The 13,267-nt window shown below is 41.1% G+C and overlaps 1 protein-coding gene across 1 annotated transcript in view; it reads left to right on the plus strand.

Moving 5' to 3' along the window:
- The window catches only part of dock3 (dedicator of cytokinesis 3), an 821,127-nt gene that overhangs the window by 611,400 nt on the left and 196,460 nt on the right, over positions 1-13,267 (plus strand). The window contains exon 16 of the mRNA XM_048606243.1: positions 11,230-11,327. Within this exon, the coding sequence (XP_048462200.1) occupies positions 11,230-11,327 (98 nt within the window). The remainder of the gene's footprint in view (positions 1-11,229; positions 11,328-13,267) is intronic.

Genomic DNA, 13,267 nt, shown 5'->3' on the forward strand with positions numbered 1-13,267 from the left:
TGGCCTGCTGTGTTCATCCAGCTCTACACCTTGTTATCTCTTGTTCCAAATGGCTAGTTCTCCCTGTATTCCATGTGATCTAACCTACTAACCAGTCTAACACCTTACCGAAGTCCACCACTCTGCCATCAATCCTCTCCATTACTTCTTCAAAAGACTCATTCAAGTTAGTGAGACATAATGTCCCATGCACAAAGCCGTTTTGATTATCTCTAATTACTCCTTGCCTTTCCAAATCCTGTCTCTCAGGATTCCCTCCAACAACTTGCCCACCATTGATGTCAGGCTCACTGGTCTATAGTTCCCTAGCTTTTCCTTACTACCTTTCTTAAATAATGGCACCATGCTAGCCAATCTGCAGTCTTCCAGGACCTCACCTGTGGCTATCGATGATACAAATAGCTCAGCATAGGGCCCAGCAATCACTTCCCTAGCTTCCCCCAGAGTTCTAGGGTACATGTGATCAAGTCCCAGGGGATTATCCATCTTTATGCATTTTAAGATGTCCAGCACCACCACCTCTGCATTACAGTGATTTTTCAAGAGGTCACTATTTATTTCCCCATGTTCTCTGTCCTCCATATCCTTCTCAACAATAAATACTGATAGAAAATACTTGCTTAATATCTCACCCATGTCCTGCAGTTCCACACAGGCAGCCTTGCTGATCTGTAAGGAGCCCTGTTCTCTCCCTAGTTACTCCTTTGTCCTTAACGTATTTGTAGAAACCCTTTGAAATTCTTCTTAGTCCTTTTTGCCCTCCTGATTTTCCTCTTATGCAGACTCCTATCGCCTTTATACTCCTCCAGGGATTCACTCGATCCCAGCTGTCTATACCTGACATATGCTTCCACCTTTTTCTTGACCAAAACCTCAATTTCACTAGTCATCTAGTGTTCCCTACACCTACCAGCCTTACCCTTCACCCTAACAGGAAGGTACTGTCTCTTGACTTTCAGTATCTCATTTTTGAAGGCTTCCATTTTCCAGCCAACCCTTTACCTTCCAGCCTCCGCCTCCAATCAACTTTTGAAAGTTCTTCCCTAATACCATCGAAATTGGCCTTCCTCCAATTTTAAACTTTAACTTTTAGATCCAGACTCCCGTTTTCTATCACTATTTTAAAACTAATAGGATTATGGTCACTGGCGCCAAAGTGCTCCCCCATTGATACCTCAGTCACCTGCCCTGCCTTATTTCTGAAAAGTAGGTCTCCAGTAGGTACATCCAAATACTGAATCAGAAAATTTTGTTCTACACACTTAAATTCCTCTTCATCCCCGCCCTTAACACTGTGGTAGTCCCAGTCTATGTTTGGGAAGGTTAAAATCCCATACCATAGCCATCTTATTATTCTCACAGATAACTGACATCTCCTTACAAATTTGTTTCTCAATTTCCCACTGACTACTGGGGAGTCTATAGTACAATCCCTATGTAGGTGATTGTCCCTTTCTCAATTCTCGGTTCCACCTAATTAACTTTCTTGGACCTATTCCCAGGAATATCCTCTCTCAATACAGCTGTAATGTTATCCCTAATCAAAAATACTAATCCCAGTCCTTTCTTGCTTCCCTTTCTAATCTTGCTATAGCATCTATACCCTGGAACATTAAGCTGCCAGTCCTGCCCATCCCTGAGCAAAATCTCTAACCACTATGATATCCCAGTCCCATGTTTCCAACCATGCCCTGAGTTCATCTGCCTTACCTGTTAGCCTCTTGCATTTGAAATAAATGCAGTTTAATTTATCAATCCTACCTCGTTCGCTGCTTTGTTCATGTCTGCCCTGACTGTTTGACTTGCTCCTTTTCCCAAATGCAGCAGTCTCAGACTGATCTCTTTCCTCGCTATCTCCCTGGGTCCCAACCACACCCCTCCACAGTTTAATTCTCCCTGCTGGTATATTAGTCCACTTCCAATTTAAGTGCAGTCCGTCCTTATATATGTCACTTCTACCCCAGAAGGGTTTCCAATGATCCAAAAATTGTGAATCCTTCTCCCCTGCAGCAGCTCCTCAGCCATGCAGTCATCTGCTCTATCCTCCTATTCCTACCCTCACTAGCTCGTGGCACTGGGACTAATCCAGATATTACTACCCTCGAAAACCTCCTTTTTAAATTCATGCCTAACTTCCCATATTGTCTCCTCAGAATCTCATCCTTTTCTCTTCCTATGTCATTAGTTCCAATGTTTACAACAACCTCCTGCTGGTCCCTCTCCCCTTTGAGGATATTCTGCATCCTCCGAGATATTCTCGATCCTGGTACCAGGGAGTCAACACACCGTTCTGATGTCTTGCTGCTGGCCGCTGAAATGTCTGTCTGCGCCTCTGTCTAGAGAGTCCTCTATCACAATCAATCGCTTGCAACCTGACATACCCCTTGTATATTAGAGCCAGTCTCGGTATCAGAAACCTGGCTGTCGGTGCTGCATTTCTGAGACACTATCATTCCTACATTTTCCAAAACAGCATACTTGTTTGAGATGCAGCTAGCCATGAGAGACTCCTGGAGTAGCTGCCTACTCCTCCTACCTTGCCTGGAGGTAACCCATCTGCCTGACTGTATCTTTGGTTTATCTCCCTTCCTGCAACTGCGATCCATCACACCCTCCAACTCCTGTAAATTCCTCATTGCCTCTAACTGCTGCTCCAACTGATTCATGTAAACCAAAAGGATTCGCAAACAAAAACACTTCCTGCAGACATAATCGGTAACACGGAAACTCTCCATAATCTCCCACATCCGACAGGAAGAGCACATCGGTCCACTAAAGGCCATCTTTGCACCTTAATCTGCAGAGCCAGAAAATAGCACAGTCATACTGGTCTGAAAACACTACAGGCTAACTTAGTACCTCTGTTTTATACTTCTAAAGTTTAATCTAGAGACCGATCTCAATTAAAAAAAACAAAAAAGAACACAGCCTATTCACTATTGTAGATTTTTTTTTGTAAAAGGTTTCACTTTAAAACTATCCAGTTAGCTGCTTGCCTGGTGTGAGCTCCCCCACACAGGTTTCTCCAAGGTCAGCTGTGAATTTCACTGTTTATTTTTCTTAGACAAAACACCAGTGTCTAGAGACACTTGAAACTAAACAGCAGAGGCAATCAGCTGTGCAGGTTCACTGCTGGGACAGACAGCACTGCAGGTTTAGTTCTCTATTTGTATCAGTTTCCATGTGGTCACTGCTTTGTCGCTCTTCTTCTTTTTGAAGTGCCTTTGTTTTAATTTTTTTTCCTCCAAAAAAATTCCAAAACAATGCAATAGCTTAAAACAGTAACTGCTGATCCTAGAATGAGGAAATCAGCTCCAATACTGAAAATACCTCAAAGGAGCTGCCCTTACAGCCACAATCTCTTCCTGTCCTCTGTTCTGGGGTCTCCCAGCCCATATTCTATATTTTGTTTTTATCAACTTAACACCTGAAGGGACGACTTAGCCTCCAGGCCATGAAGTAGCATGTGGATAGCTTAATGAGGGGTGAGAAGTAGAAACACTTTTGGGTGCAGTTCCCAATTTCATTTCCCCTTTTGTCTTTATTGCTGTCATGGGTTAGGCAAACCTCAATACATCTCCCATAGTGGAGACTTTATACCTATGTCAACAGATGAAAACCCAATTGTCTACCTAACTGGAGGGAGAGTAACTAAACTGGAGCATGGTAAGCATAAGTTCCATGATACTGCATTATCAGAAGGAACCTCCTTTTAATGATTCATCTTCCAGATGTCATTGCAGATGGACAATGCCTTACTTTGAGAAAGTGATCATACTTCACTGGTTAAGAGATAACAAGGTGTAGAGCTGGATGAACACAGCAGGAAAGCTGATGTTTCGGGTCTGGACCTTTCTTCAGAAAATCATTTTCTGAAGAAGGGTCCAGACCCGAAACGTCAGCTTTCCTGCTCCTCTGATGTTGCTTGGCCTGCTGTGTTCATCCAGCTCCACACCTTGTTATCTCAGATTCTCCAGCATTGGCAGTTCCCACTATCTCATACTTCATTGGTTGCTGCAATTGAATTAACATGAATGAGTTTTCTGGGATATGGACCTTGCTGATGTTTAATTGTCTAACTAGATAGCTGGGAAGTCCCCATTTCCAAAGGCAATAGATGATAAAGTTACACTGAATTCCAGCATTTCATCTTCTACAGCTGTTAACTGAAAGATCTCTGGAGGGCCATCTTAGTTTGTTTTGTTCTTAATTGTGTCTATATTCTATTCCCTTGCAACAGGCAAAGAAACAAACCTACAAGTGAACACCATGCCTTGTGCACAATTGACTAATGGAGTGTGTGTATTTGGTGAGAGTGACTACTGGGGGAGGCATAAAATTGTATAAATATAAGGATTAATGGCATGATGGATGAATGGGAGTCTAAGGAAGTGCATAAAAAGACATTAATGGGTGCACTTCCAGGGTAAGTGAGTGTGCAAATCAATGTCATAGAGTAGACTTGACCAGGTACAATGAGGAGATGCAATAAGATACAGCATGATATTGGTGAATATTTGACTGTATTCACATTTCCTGAATGAGTTATGTCATTATATCACTGCCTTTGCAGTGAATCCAAAGACATGAAATAATACTCCCTCCCTCAGGGCATTGTGGGTCAAACAACAGCATGTTGACTGCAGTGGTTCAAGAAGGCAGTCCTCCACCATGTACTCAAGGGCAGCTAGGAATGGGCAATAAATGCTGGCCCAGCCAGCATTATCCACATCTCAGTGAATAAAGAAAGCATTCTTTCACGTGAATTGGGGGCCCACAAATGTCTTATCTAAATTTAGGCTTTTAAACAAAGGATAGAACTATGCTTTTTATATTTAGCTAATGCAGAACCAGATAAGCAAGCAGTGAAAAAAAAACCATTGGAATTGTTGGAAATGAGGCATTGCACAAAGTCAGCACTGCATGTTCCTCTGAAGAGAACCAGAGACATCCTGCTTAGATTTAAATGCTGGAGGATCAACTTGCTGTTAAAGTGAACTTTAGAGTTCAACATCAGGGCTGATGTCTTATAAGCAACAGCCACAAGAATGAATTGGTCATTTCATTAGTTGGTGCCGTGACAAGGGTAAAGACTGATGTCTTAGAAGCTGAACTGTCTGACTGTATAATAGACCTAGTTATTACATCAGTGCTCAAAGAAGCTTTCCAGAAAGATCTCTTGGAGGAAAAGAAAGGAAACAGCATCAGCTCACTGTTAAAAGATCGCAAAAAATATGAAGGGATCACAGCCAGACAGCAACATCTGCAACTATCCGAGCATTAGCTTGGTAGCTAGGATTCAGAAATCTAGCAAGCTTTGGGGGAAGTGCAGTTTATTACACCCATCACACAGCTGCATTCTAACATCATGCAAGTCATGTGACCAGGTAAGGAGTGCTGATTGGTTTCCCTCTTTTTAAACATTCTCTTGGTCAGCCACATCAAATGATTTTTGATTTCTTTTCTAGCATGTAACTACCGCAATTCAATTAATCTTGTTAACCATTTGAAAGAGAGCCAATTCCAGGCTTTCCGTGAGTAAAATAGAGCGGTGTTTTATTACCAATTAAAACCATGTAAAATAAGAAAACACATTAAACAAATACACAAAATTTGAATAACAAAGTCTGTGGATGACAAGTTTCTTTTGTAAAAGAGGTACAACTCTGACTTTGACTTACATAGATTAGGCAGTTTCTTGACTTTATGTTAAGCATTACTGCCTGCATTCTCACATATATTTTGCAAAATTTGCCCTGTATCTGAGAACTAAGACATGTGATGGCTTGGGAAAAGTTGTTTGGACTTGCTTTCAAACATCAACTTTACTGGTGCTGGGGAACCTATATCCAGAGGTGTCACTCTGAAGTGTAGTATAACAATAAGTATCTTGTTTTTTCACTGTACACTGAGACAAGTGCTTCAACAATTTAAACCCTACACTGGGTGAGACTGTTAGATTTGGGACAGCATTGTACAACATCGAATGAGGCTCTTCGTACCATTAAGTTTGCACTGATCATCAAGCATAAGAACATAGGAGGATGAGTAGGCCATTCAGCCCCTCATACCTGTTCCACATTTAATGAGATAATGGCTGATCTGTGTCCTAACTCCATAAATCTACCTTTGGCCAATATCCTTTAATACTATGGCGAAACAAATTTTTTCTCAGATTTAAAATTAACAACTAATCTGTCATCAACTGCCACTTGTGGAAGAGAGTTCCAAACCTCTACCATTCTTTATATGTAGAAGTACTTCCTAACATCCCTCCTGAATGATCTGGCCCTAATGTTTGGTCTATATCCCCCAATACCTCTTAGTTCTAGAATTTCCAACCAGTGAAAATAGCTTATATAGAATCATAGAATTTTACAGTACAGAATCTTTATCTACCCTATTTTCCTGTTAATATCTTGAAAATATCAGTAACACCTTAACCATCTAAGTTCTGGAGAAACAGGCCTAATTTGTATGTCTCCTCGTAACAATCCCTGAAGTTTAGGTATCATTCTTGTAAACCTGTGTTGTACTCCATCCAAGGCCAATATGTCATTCCTGAGGTGTGGTGCCCAGAACTGCTCAAAGTACTGCAAGTGGGTTTAACTTTATACTCTAATCCCATTTTCAAGCACTTAGCCTGTAGTATTGTATGCTATGGCATTTCAAATGTTCACTTAGGATACCTAAGTGTGCACTGAACTTAGATCCTACAAAGCCTGAACACCTAACGAAGCAACAGTGATGAGAAACAGAAGCCAACCAAGGGAGAGGTACAGTATTCCAACTGTGCACAGTGCACAGGTACTCTTGCGTAATAAGGTGCTATTGACTATCGTAACATAAACCAACACTCCAACAAAATGTACGAGACAAAACATCTGCAGGTCGAGAAAAGCCAAATGTTAACTCAATCTCTGTAAGATTAGAGGCTTGCAGTAGAGTGATAATGTCCCTATTCTCTTGCCCAGAAAGTCCATATTCAAGTGGCACCTATCCCAGAGGCCTGTCACGAAATGTCAGAACAAGTTGCTTGGAAGTAATATACTATCAGGATATTGGAAGAGTTGTCAAACCACTGATACGTTACACTCATCTCCACAATTCTTGTTTCTGTGTAAATATTTTTGCAACTACCTATTTTTTAATATAAATAAGTAAAACATACACACACACGAGGGCCTGAGTATTTTAAAAGATATGAGTGTGCTAATAAGCCAAGGACTGCGTCAATATCACATGTCCAGGGGCTATAAGGACACCATGCAGCAGTGTGCTAGACAAAGGGTGTGTGTAAAAATTGCTTGAAACTGCAAGTTCAGTTTGTCTGTTAGTCCACCTATTTGAAATTCAGGTAAGTTGAATGTACACTATTTACTACTGCAGAATAAGAATAGTAATTCTGTGTTAAATGATGATAACACAATACTCTTGGATTCGAAGATAGGAGGAACTGCAGATGCTGGAGAAATTTCTGAAGAAGGGTCTAGGCCCGAAACGTCAGCCTTCCTGCTCCCCTGATGCTGCTTGGCCTGCTGTGTTCATCCAGCTCTACACCTTGTAACTCTTGGATTCAATACCTTTGCAACCTTGATCCAAACATAGACAACAAGGCGCTGAGTGGTTCTGATAGAACATAATCTGAGCATCGATAAACAGGCTATTTCTGATCATGTGCCACTTGAAATCAAAATTAATGACCTCTTCCATCAGTTTACTGAAAATCAATACTTGTGTGATGGTAATTGGTCACGTAGGATTTTTGCTTTTTGTGGACAGGATATATCCGGGCAAGTTTCCATGTCAGGCACATGTCTGTGTTCTAGCTGTACTGGAGCAATTTGTCTGAGGCAGCTGTGAGTTCTGGAGCACAAGTCTTCAGTCGAATGTTATTAAAGCATTTGCAGTATCCGTTTCTTGATACCATGTGGAGTGAATTGCATATTGGCATGTGTGATGCTAGGACCTAAGGAGGATGCTGAGATGGATCTTCCACTTGGAAATTCTGTCTGAAGATTATTGCAAATGCTTGTACCAAAGGTGTGATCCAAGATGGTGGTGGAGTAGGGCTCATTACCAGAGCCCAACTGCTCCGACCGCTTCTCATTTTCCTGCTTTTCCCTTTCTTTCTTTTGGTTCTTTAGCCTTTGGTGCTCAGCCATGGAGGTGGTGATGGCAGCTCCTGGGGACTTTGATGGTTGGCCAGCATCATTGATGCCCGGAGTGGTGCCAGAGAGAGACTCTGAAGCGAGGTGGCTGACGCAGCAACGGACCGTGACAGAGACTGGGGCCATTGTGGGCCCAGATGGCAGCAGCGATAGTCAGCAATGAAGCGATGGCAGCAGTGGCGATCAGTCATGAATAATGGCAGTGAGGCAGTGGTGAAGGCTTCTCTCCCAGTGCTTGGTTTAGTTGTCTATCATTCACAGCTGGATGTGGCGGCACTGCAGAGTTTAGATCTCATACGTTGGTTATGGGATCACTTAGCTTGTCTATCATTTTACCAATCATCATATATGACACATGGCAAATAAACATATACCTTCAACGTTGACTGACCCACATGTACCAGCCTGAACACCATAGGTTGACTGTATATATCTAGTATAATACATTATGAGGACAATCTTGTGCGCTGGTGTTGTTGAATAAACCTACGTGCAAGACCGCCTGGCTCTTAGTTCTTTTGCCAAATGAATGCTTACCATTTTTGTTGTTCATTTCTAGGATAAGCAACAGTAACAATTATAGATTCTCGCACAGAATTTTCTATGATGCCCCAAGACATGAATCTTCAAAGTGGGCCTCTAACATTATGACAATGAGATGTCCTGTTGTTATTTATTTAAAAGAACCAAATAGGGCCTGAACTGTTCACCATAGATAGTAATGACTCGGATGCTAAGAACACCATATATCCAGATTTGTCCATGACACAAAGATAAGTGGCATTGTAAGTAGTGCGTGGGGAATCATAAAGGTACAAAATAAATGTATGGAGTTAGGTAACAGATCAACTATGATCTCATTGACAGAAAGTTTGAGGAACTAAATGGATTAATCCTGTTCCAATATTCTGGTAAACAGATCAAGCTTCTAGAAAACATAAGAGGCTTTTTAACCCATTAAGTATGCTATGCTATTCAATATGACCATGAGCTGATTCCCTACCTCAATGCTATACTCCTGTTCTCTCTCCATACCCCTTGACACCTTTAGTGTTTAAATGTACCTATTTTTTAAATATGTTCAGTGGCTAGGCCTCCACCACTTTACGGGATAGAGAATTCCACTGGGTCTCCATCCTATCAGTGAAGATATTTCTCCTGATTTCAGTCCTAAATTTTCAGTCTATCCTGTGTACTGATACAGTCGCCCCTTGTTCGAGATCACCTAGCTGGGGATCATATTCCCTGCATCCAGTCTGTCAACCCTGTCAAAATTTTATACATTTCAATGCGATTTTTTTTCCCCTCTCTAATCTCCCGTGAATTCAGCCTTAAATGACCCAATCTCTCCGATGACGAAAATCTGCCTTTTGAGCGATCCGCCTGGTAACTCTTTGCTGAACTCCGTTGATGAAGAGAATATATTTTCTTCTGCAAGGAAATCAAAACTGCACACAATACTCCCAGTATGGTCTCACCAAGATTCTGTTGCAGCTGCCTTAAGACATCATGCTCATATACTCAAATCCCTTTGCAATGAAGGCCAATATACCATTTGCCTTCCTATCTGCTTGTCGCATCTGCGTGCTTGCTTTCAGTGACAGGTGTACACAAACACCCAGCACCCTTTATACATTAAAATTTCCAAATCTATCACCATTTAAATAATAATTTTCTATTGTTTTTCTTCACAGAAATAGAATAGATAACTTTGCACTTATGCACATTAAGTTTCTGACAAGTATTTATCCACTCACTTAACCTATCTAAATCTCCTTGAATCCTCTGTACTTTGTGTTCACTATTCACAACTCCTGACTTGTGTCATCAGCAAACTTGGAAATAAATCATTAATATAGATTGTGAATAACTGGTACTCAGACAGATCCCTGCTGTATCCCACTGGTCACCACCACCTAATCCAAAAAACAGATCATTTATACTCGCACTGTGTTTCCAGTCTGCTAACTAGTCCTCGGTCCGTACTGTATAGTACCTCCATGACATGTTTTAATCCTGCACAGTCGCCATATATGTAGGGTTTTATCAAAAGCTTTCCAAAAATCTAAAACAACGTATTCTTCGCTTAACTATTTTACTAGATACATCCTCAAAGCTTCTGTAGGTTTGTCAAACATGTTTTCCCCTTCATAAATCTATGTTGACTTTGTCTACTAATGTTGATATTTTCTAAGTGTCTTGTTACCTGCAGTTTACCTACAGTATGTTAGGCTAACCAGAGTGGAATTCCCTGTTTTCTAGTACTTTTTCTAAGAACTATGTGACTCCTCTTTAAATCTAATGCTATCTTTAATATCTTTTATTAGCTATTGTTGGAGCATGGTTTGTTGTAATTTTGCACCAAAAAGGAATGTATAATTGTTACAATCTATATTTATTCCTGAAATATTAGCCATAGTCTATCCATTGTCATGTCTTACCCAATTTACCAGATTTAGCTATTACGATCACAGCCAACATATGCTTTCGTACCTTTGAAAGTTTTCTATTTTAGATTTAGGAACTTAGTTTCAGATTGAACCATTTCATGGAAGCTAAAACAGTGAATGTTTTCAAGGAGTTAGATATAGTTCTTAGAGTGAAGGAGTATTTGAAGTAAGTGGGAACAGGGTACAGAGTTGGATGATATGATCATATTGAATGGTGCAGCAAGCTCAAATGGTGAACAGCCTTCTGTTCCAATTTTCTGTGTTTCTAAGGTTCAACAGAGGAACCAGCTAATTTTTGGTGGTGTTTTCAGAAGAATTAGAATCTAAAGGATCAATGGCTGCTTAAGTCAAAGGAGCCTTCAAGAAGGGGACTTGTGTTTTCTTTAAGCACATTAGGAACACAATAGCGAACCACCTCATGTACTCTTTCCCTTAGTAATTTGCTCATTGACATTGAAAATTGGAGGCTCCAACAAGCAACTGAAGGAAAAAATGCAAGACTGTGAGGCATGGTGAATGAGTAGATTACTACAATGCTTCTCTGTGGGTAAATTAAATAGCACCCAATATAATATCTACTAAGTATAATACCAAATTTTTGGTTGCAGTTGACCTCCTTGCCCTTTTGAAATGGAAAGCTCAGCCAGAAAGAGTGATGGATATCCTGGGGAGACTGCGTCATGTCAGCGGTGAAGAAATAGTTAAAGTAAGTCAGTTAATATTTAGATCATGTTGTTCAAAACGTTATTGCAACAATATGCTCAGAAAAGATACAGCAGCCTATGATTCAATTTAAGAAATGTTATGTTATTTCATCAGGCTGATCTTTTCTCCTTTTTTTAAAAGACTGCTTTTCCCTATTCGATTTTGTTCAACCCATACATCCTTGTGTCACCTGACCACTGTCCATTGCCTCTTCTCTACATTTCCCCCTTTATCCTCCTTCTTTACAATCTTCACTTGTCTTTCCTCACCTCACATCCACTATATCTACCCAGAGTTCTCCCTCTCTTCTTAGCTCTGTTCCAACTCTCTCCTCCTCCTTATCCTTCATCTCTCGTCACTGCACTCTCCATTCTGATCATCTGTCATCTCATCTTTCCCTTCTTACTATTATTCTTTCTCTCTAGTCTGTCCCTCTCAATATGGGAATGCTCAAGTGGAGTAGAATACAAAATATTTTCACTGTTCGCAGTGTTGAATGTTGATTATGGGTCTCACTGAAACATTGTGGCCTTCACCAGGTTTCCATTACCCCTTATGCAAGCGTAATGAGAATCTCCAACCTCCAACATATTAAGCTGAGGAGGTCACTTTTAATTGAAATAAGGAGATAAGTGGCTGAAATTGTTATATGAAGTTGACTAGAAAAGGGCAGAAGGTAAGATAAAGTATAAATGAGTAGTGAGTTTCAAAAGTTGAAAGTTATTGCAGGAGAGTCTGTTGAAGGAAATAAGCAAACAAAGTTGTTGGAAATAGTTTTATACAGTGTAATGAGTGTCAACCCGGATTCGACATTCTTAAAACTATTACCACAGGAGCCGTTAACCTATCACCAAGTCACCCTTTATTTACACATGAACAGTCCTTGACTATAGTACTGCCTCATTAAGAGGCAGGTACCAGTGTGTCAGTATCTCTAGGCCAGAGTAACAGCCCCAATCAGGGAACTCATTCAATGAAGCCCAGTTGGCTGACTTCATTACAATCATTACATCCCTCCCACTTTGAGTGTGCAGACATTCGCTGATAGTTTTTCTTGGAGAGCCTCCTGGGGCGTATCATCACCAGGTTATGTTCCTCCACTCAGAGTCCAATATGGGCGGCATTTAATAAGCCTCTTGCTCCATGAGCGCCTTGGTAGAATTTCACTCTCATTTTCCAGTGGCAAAGGTGTCCAGGTGGCTACCTGCATCAAGTCCATCTCCGATTCAGAGGATTCAACAACTCTTGACGGAGATGGTGAATCCACAGGTTCCGGCAGCATTTCCCAAATGTTACGAGGGACAGGCTATGTTTTTCTCCCACACCATGCGCTAGATTTATGGCTTTCATATGGTCCACATGCTCATTCAGGACACATCACAGGTCCTGACCTCATGTCAACCATGCCTTACCCATGCGTAGTCTTTTCCATGATTCTTTCACCAAACTATCCCAAGTATCAAACTGTCTCTCTTAGGGTAAGTAGAGAAGGTCTTTTTAATCGGAGTGGGGTGGGGGGGGGGAAAAAGTCCAAAACTAGGGACCATAGGTTTAAGGAGAGAGGAGAAATACTTAAAAAGGGACCTAAGGGGCAAATTTTTTCATAGAGGGTGGTGCGTGTATGGAATGAGCTGCTAGAGGAAGTGGTGGAGGCTGGTACAATTACAACATTTAAAAAGGCATCTGAATGGGTATATGAATTGGAAGAATTTAGAGGGATAGGAACCAAATGGGACTAGATTTATTTAGGATATCTGGTCAGCATGGACGAGTTCAACAGAAGAGTCTGTTCCTGTGCTGTACATCTCTATGACTCTGACTCTTGCTTGGCAGTCTTGTGTCTGGCGTTGGAGTACCTGATGCCATTTCATGTGCCTCTCCCCCAGGTCCAGGAAGATCACACTTAAACCTAGTGCAGAATCTTCTGCCCATTATCAACTC

The sequence above is a fragment of the Rhincodon typus genome, chromosome 16 (assembly GCF_021869965.1).
Source record: "Rhincodon typus isolate 14 chromosome 16, sRhiTyp1.1, whole genome shotgun sequence".
NCBI lineage: Eukaryota > Metazoa > Chordata > Chondrichthyes > Orectolobiformes > Rhincodontidae > Rhincodon > Rhincodon typus.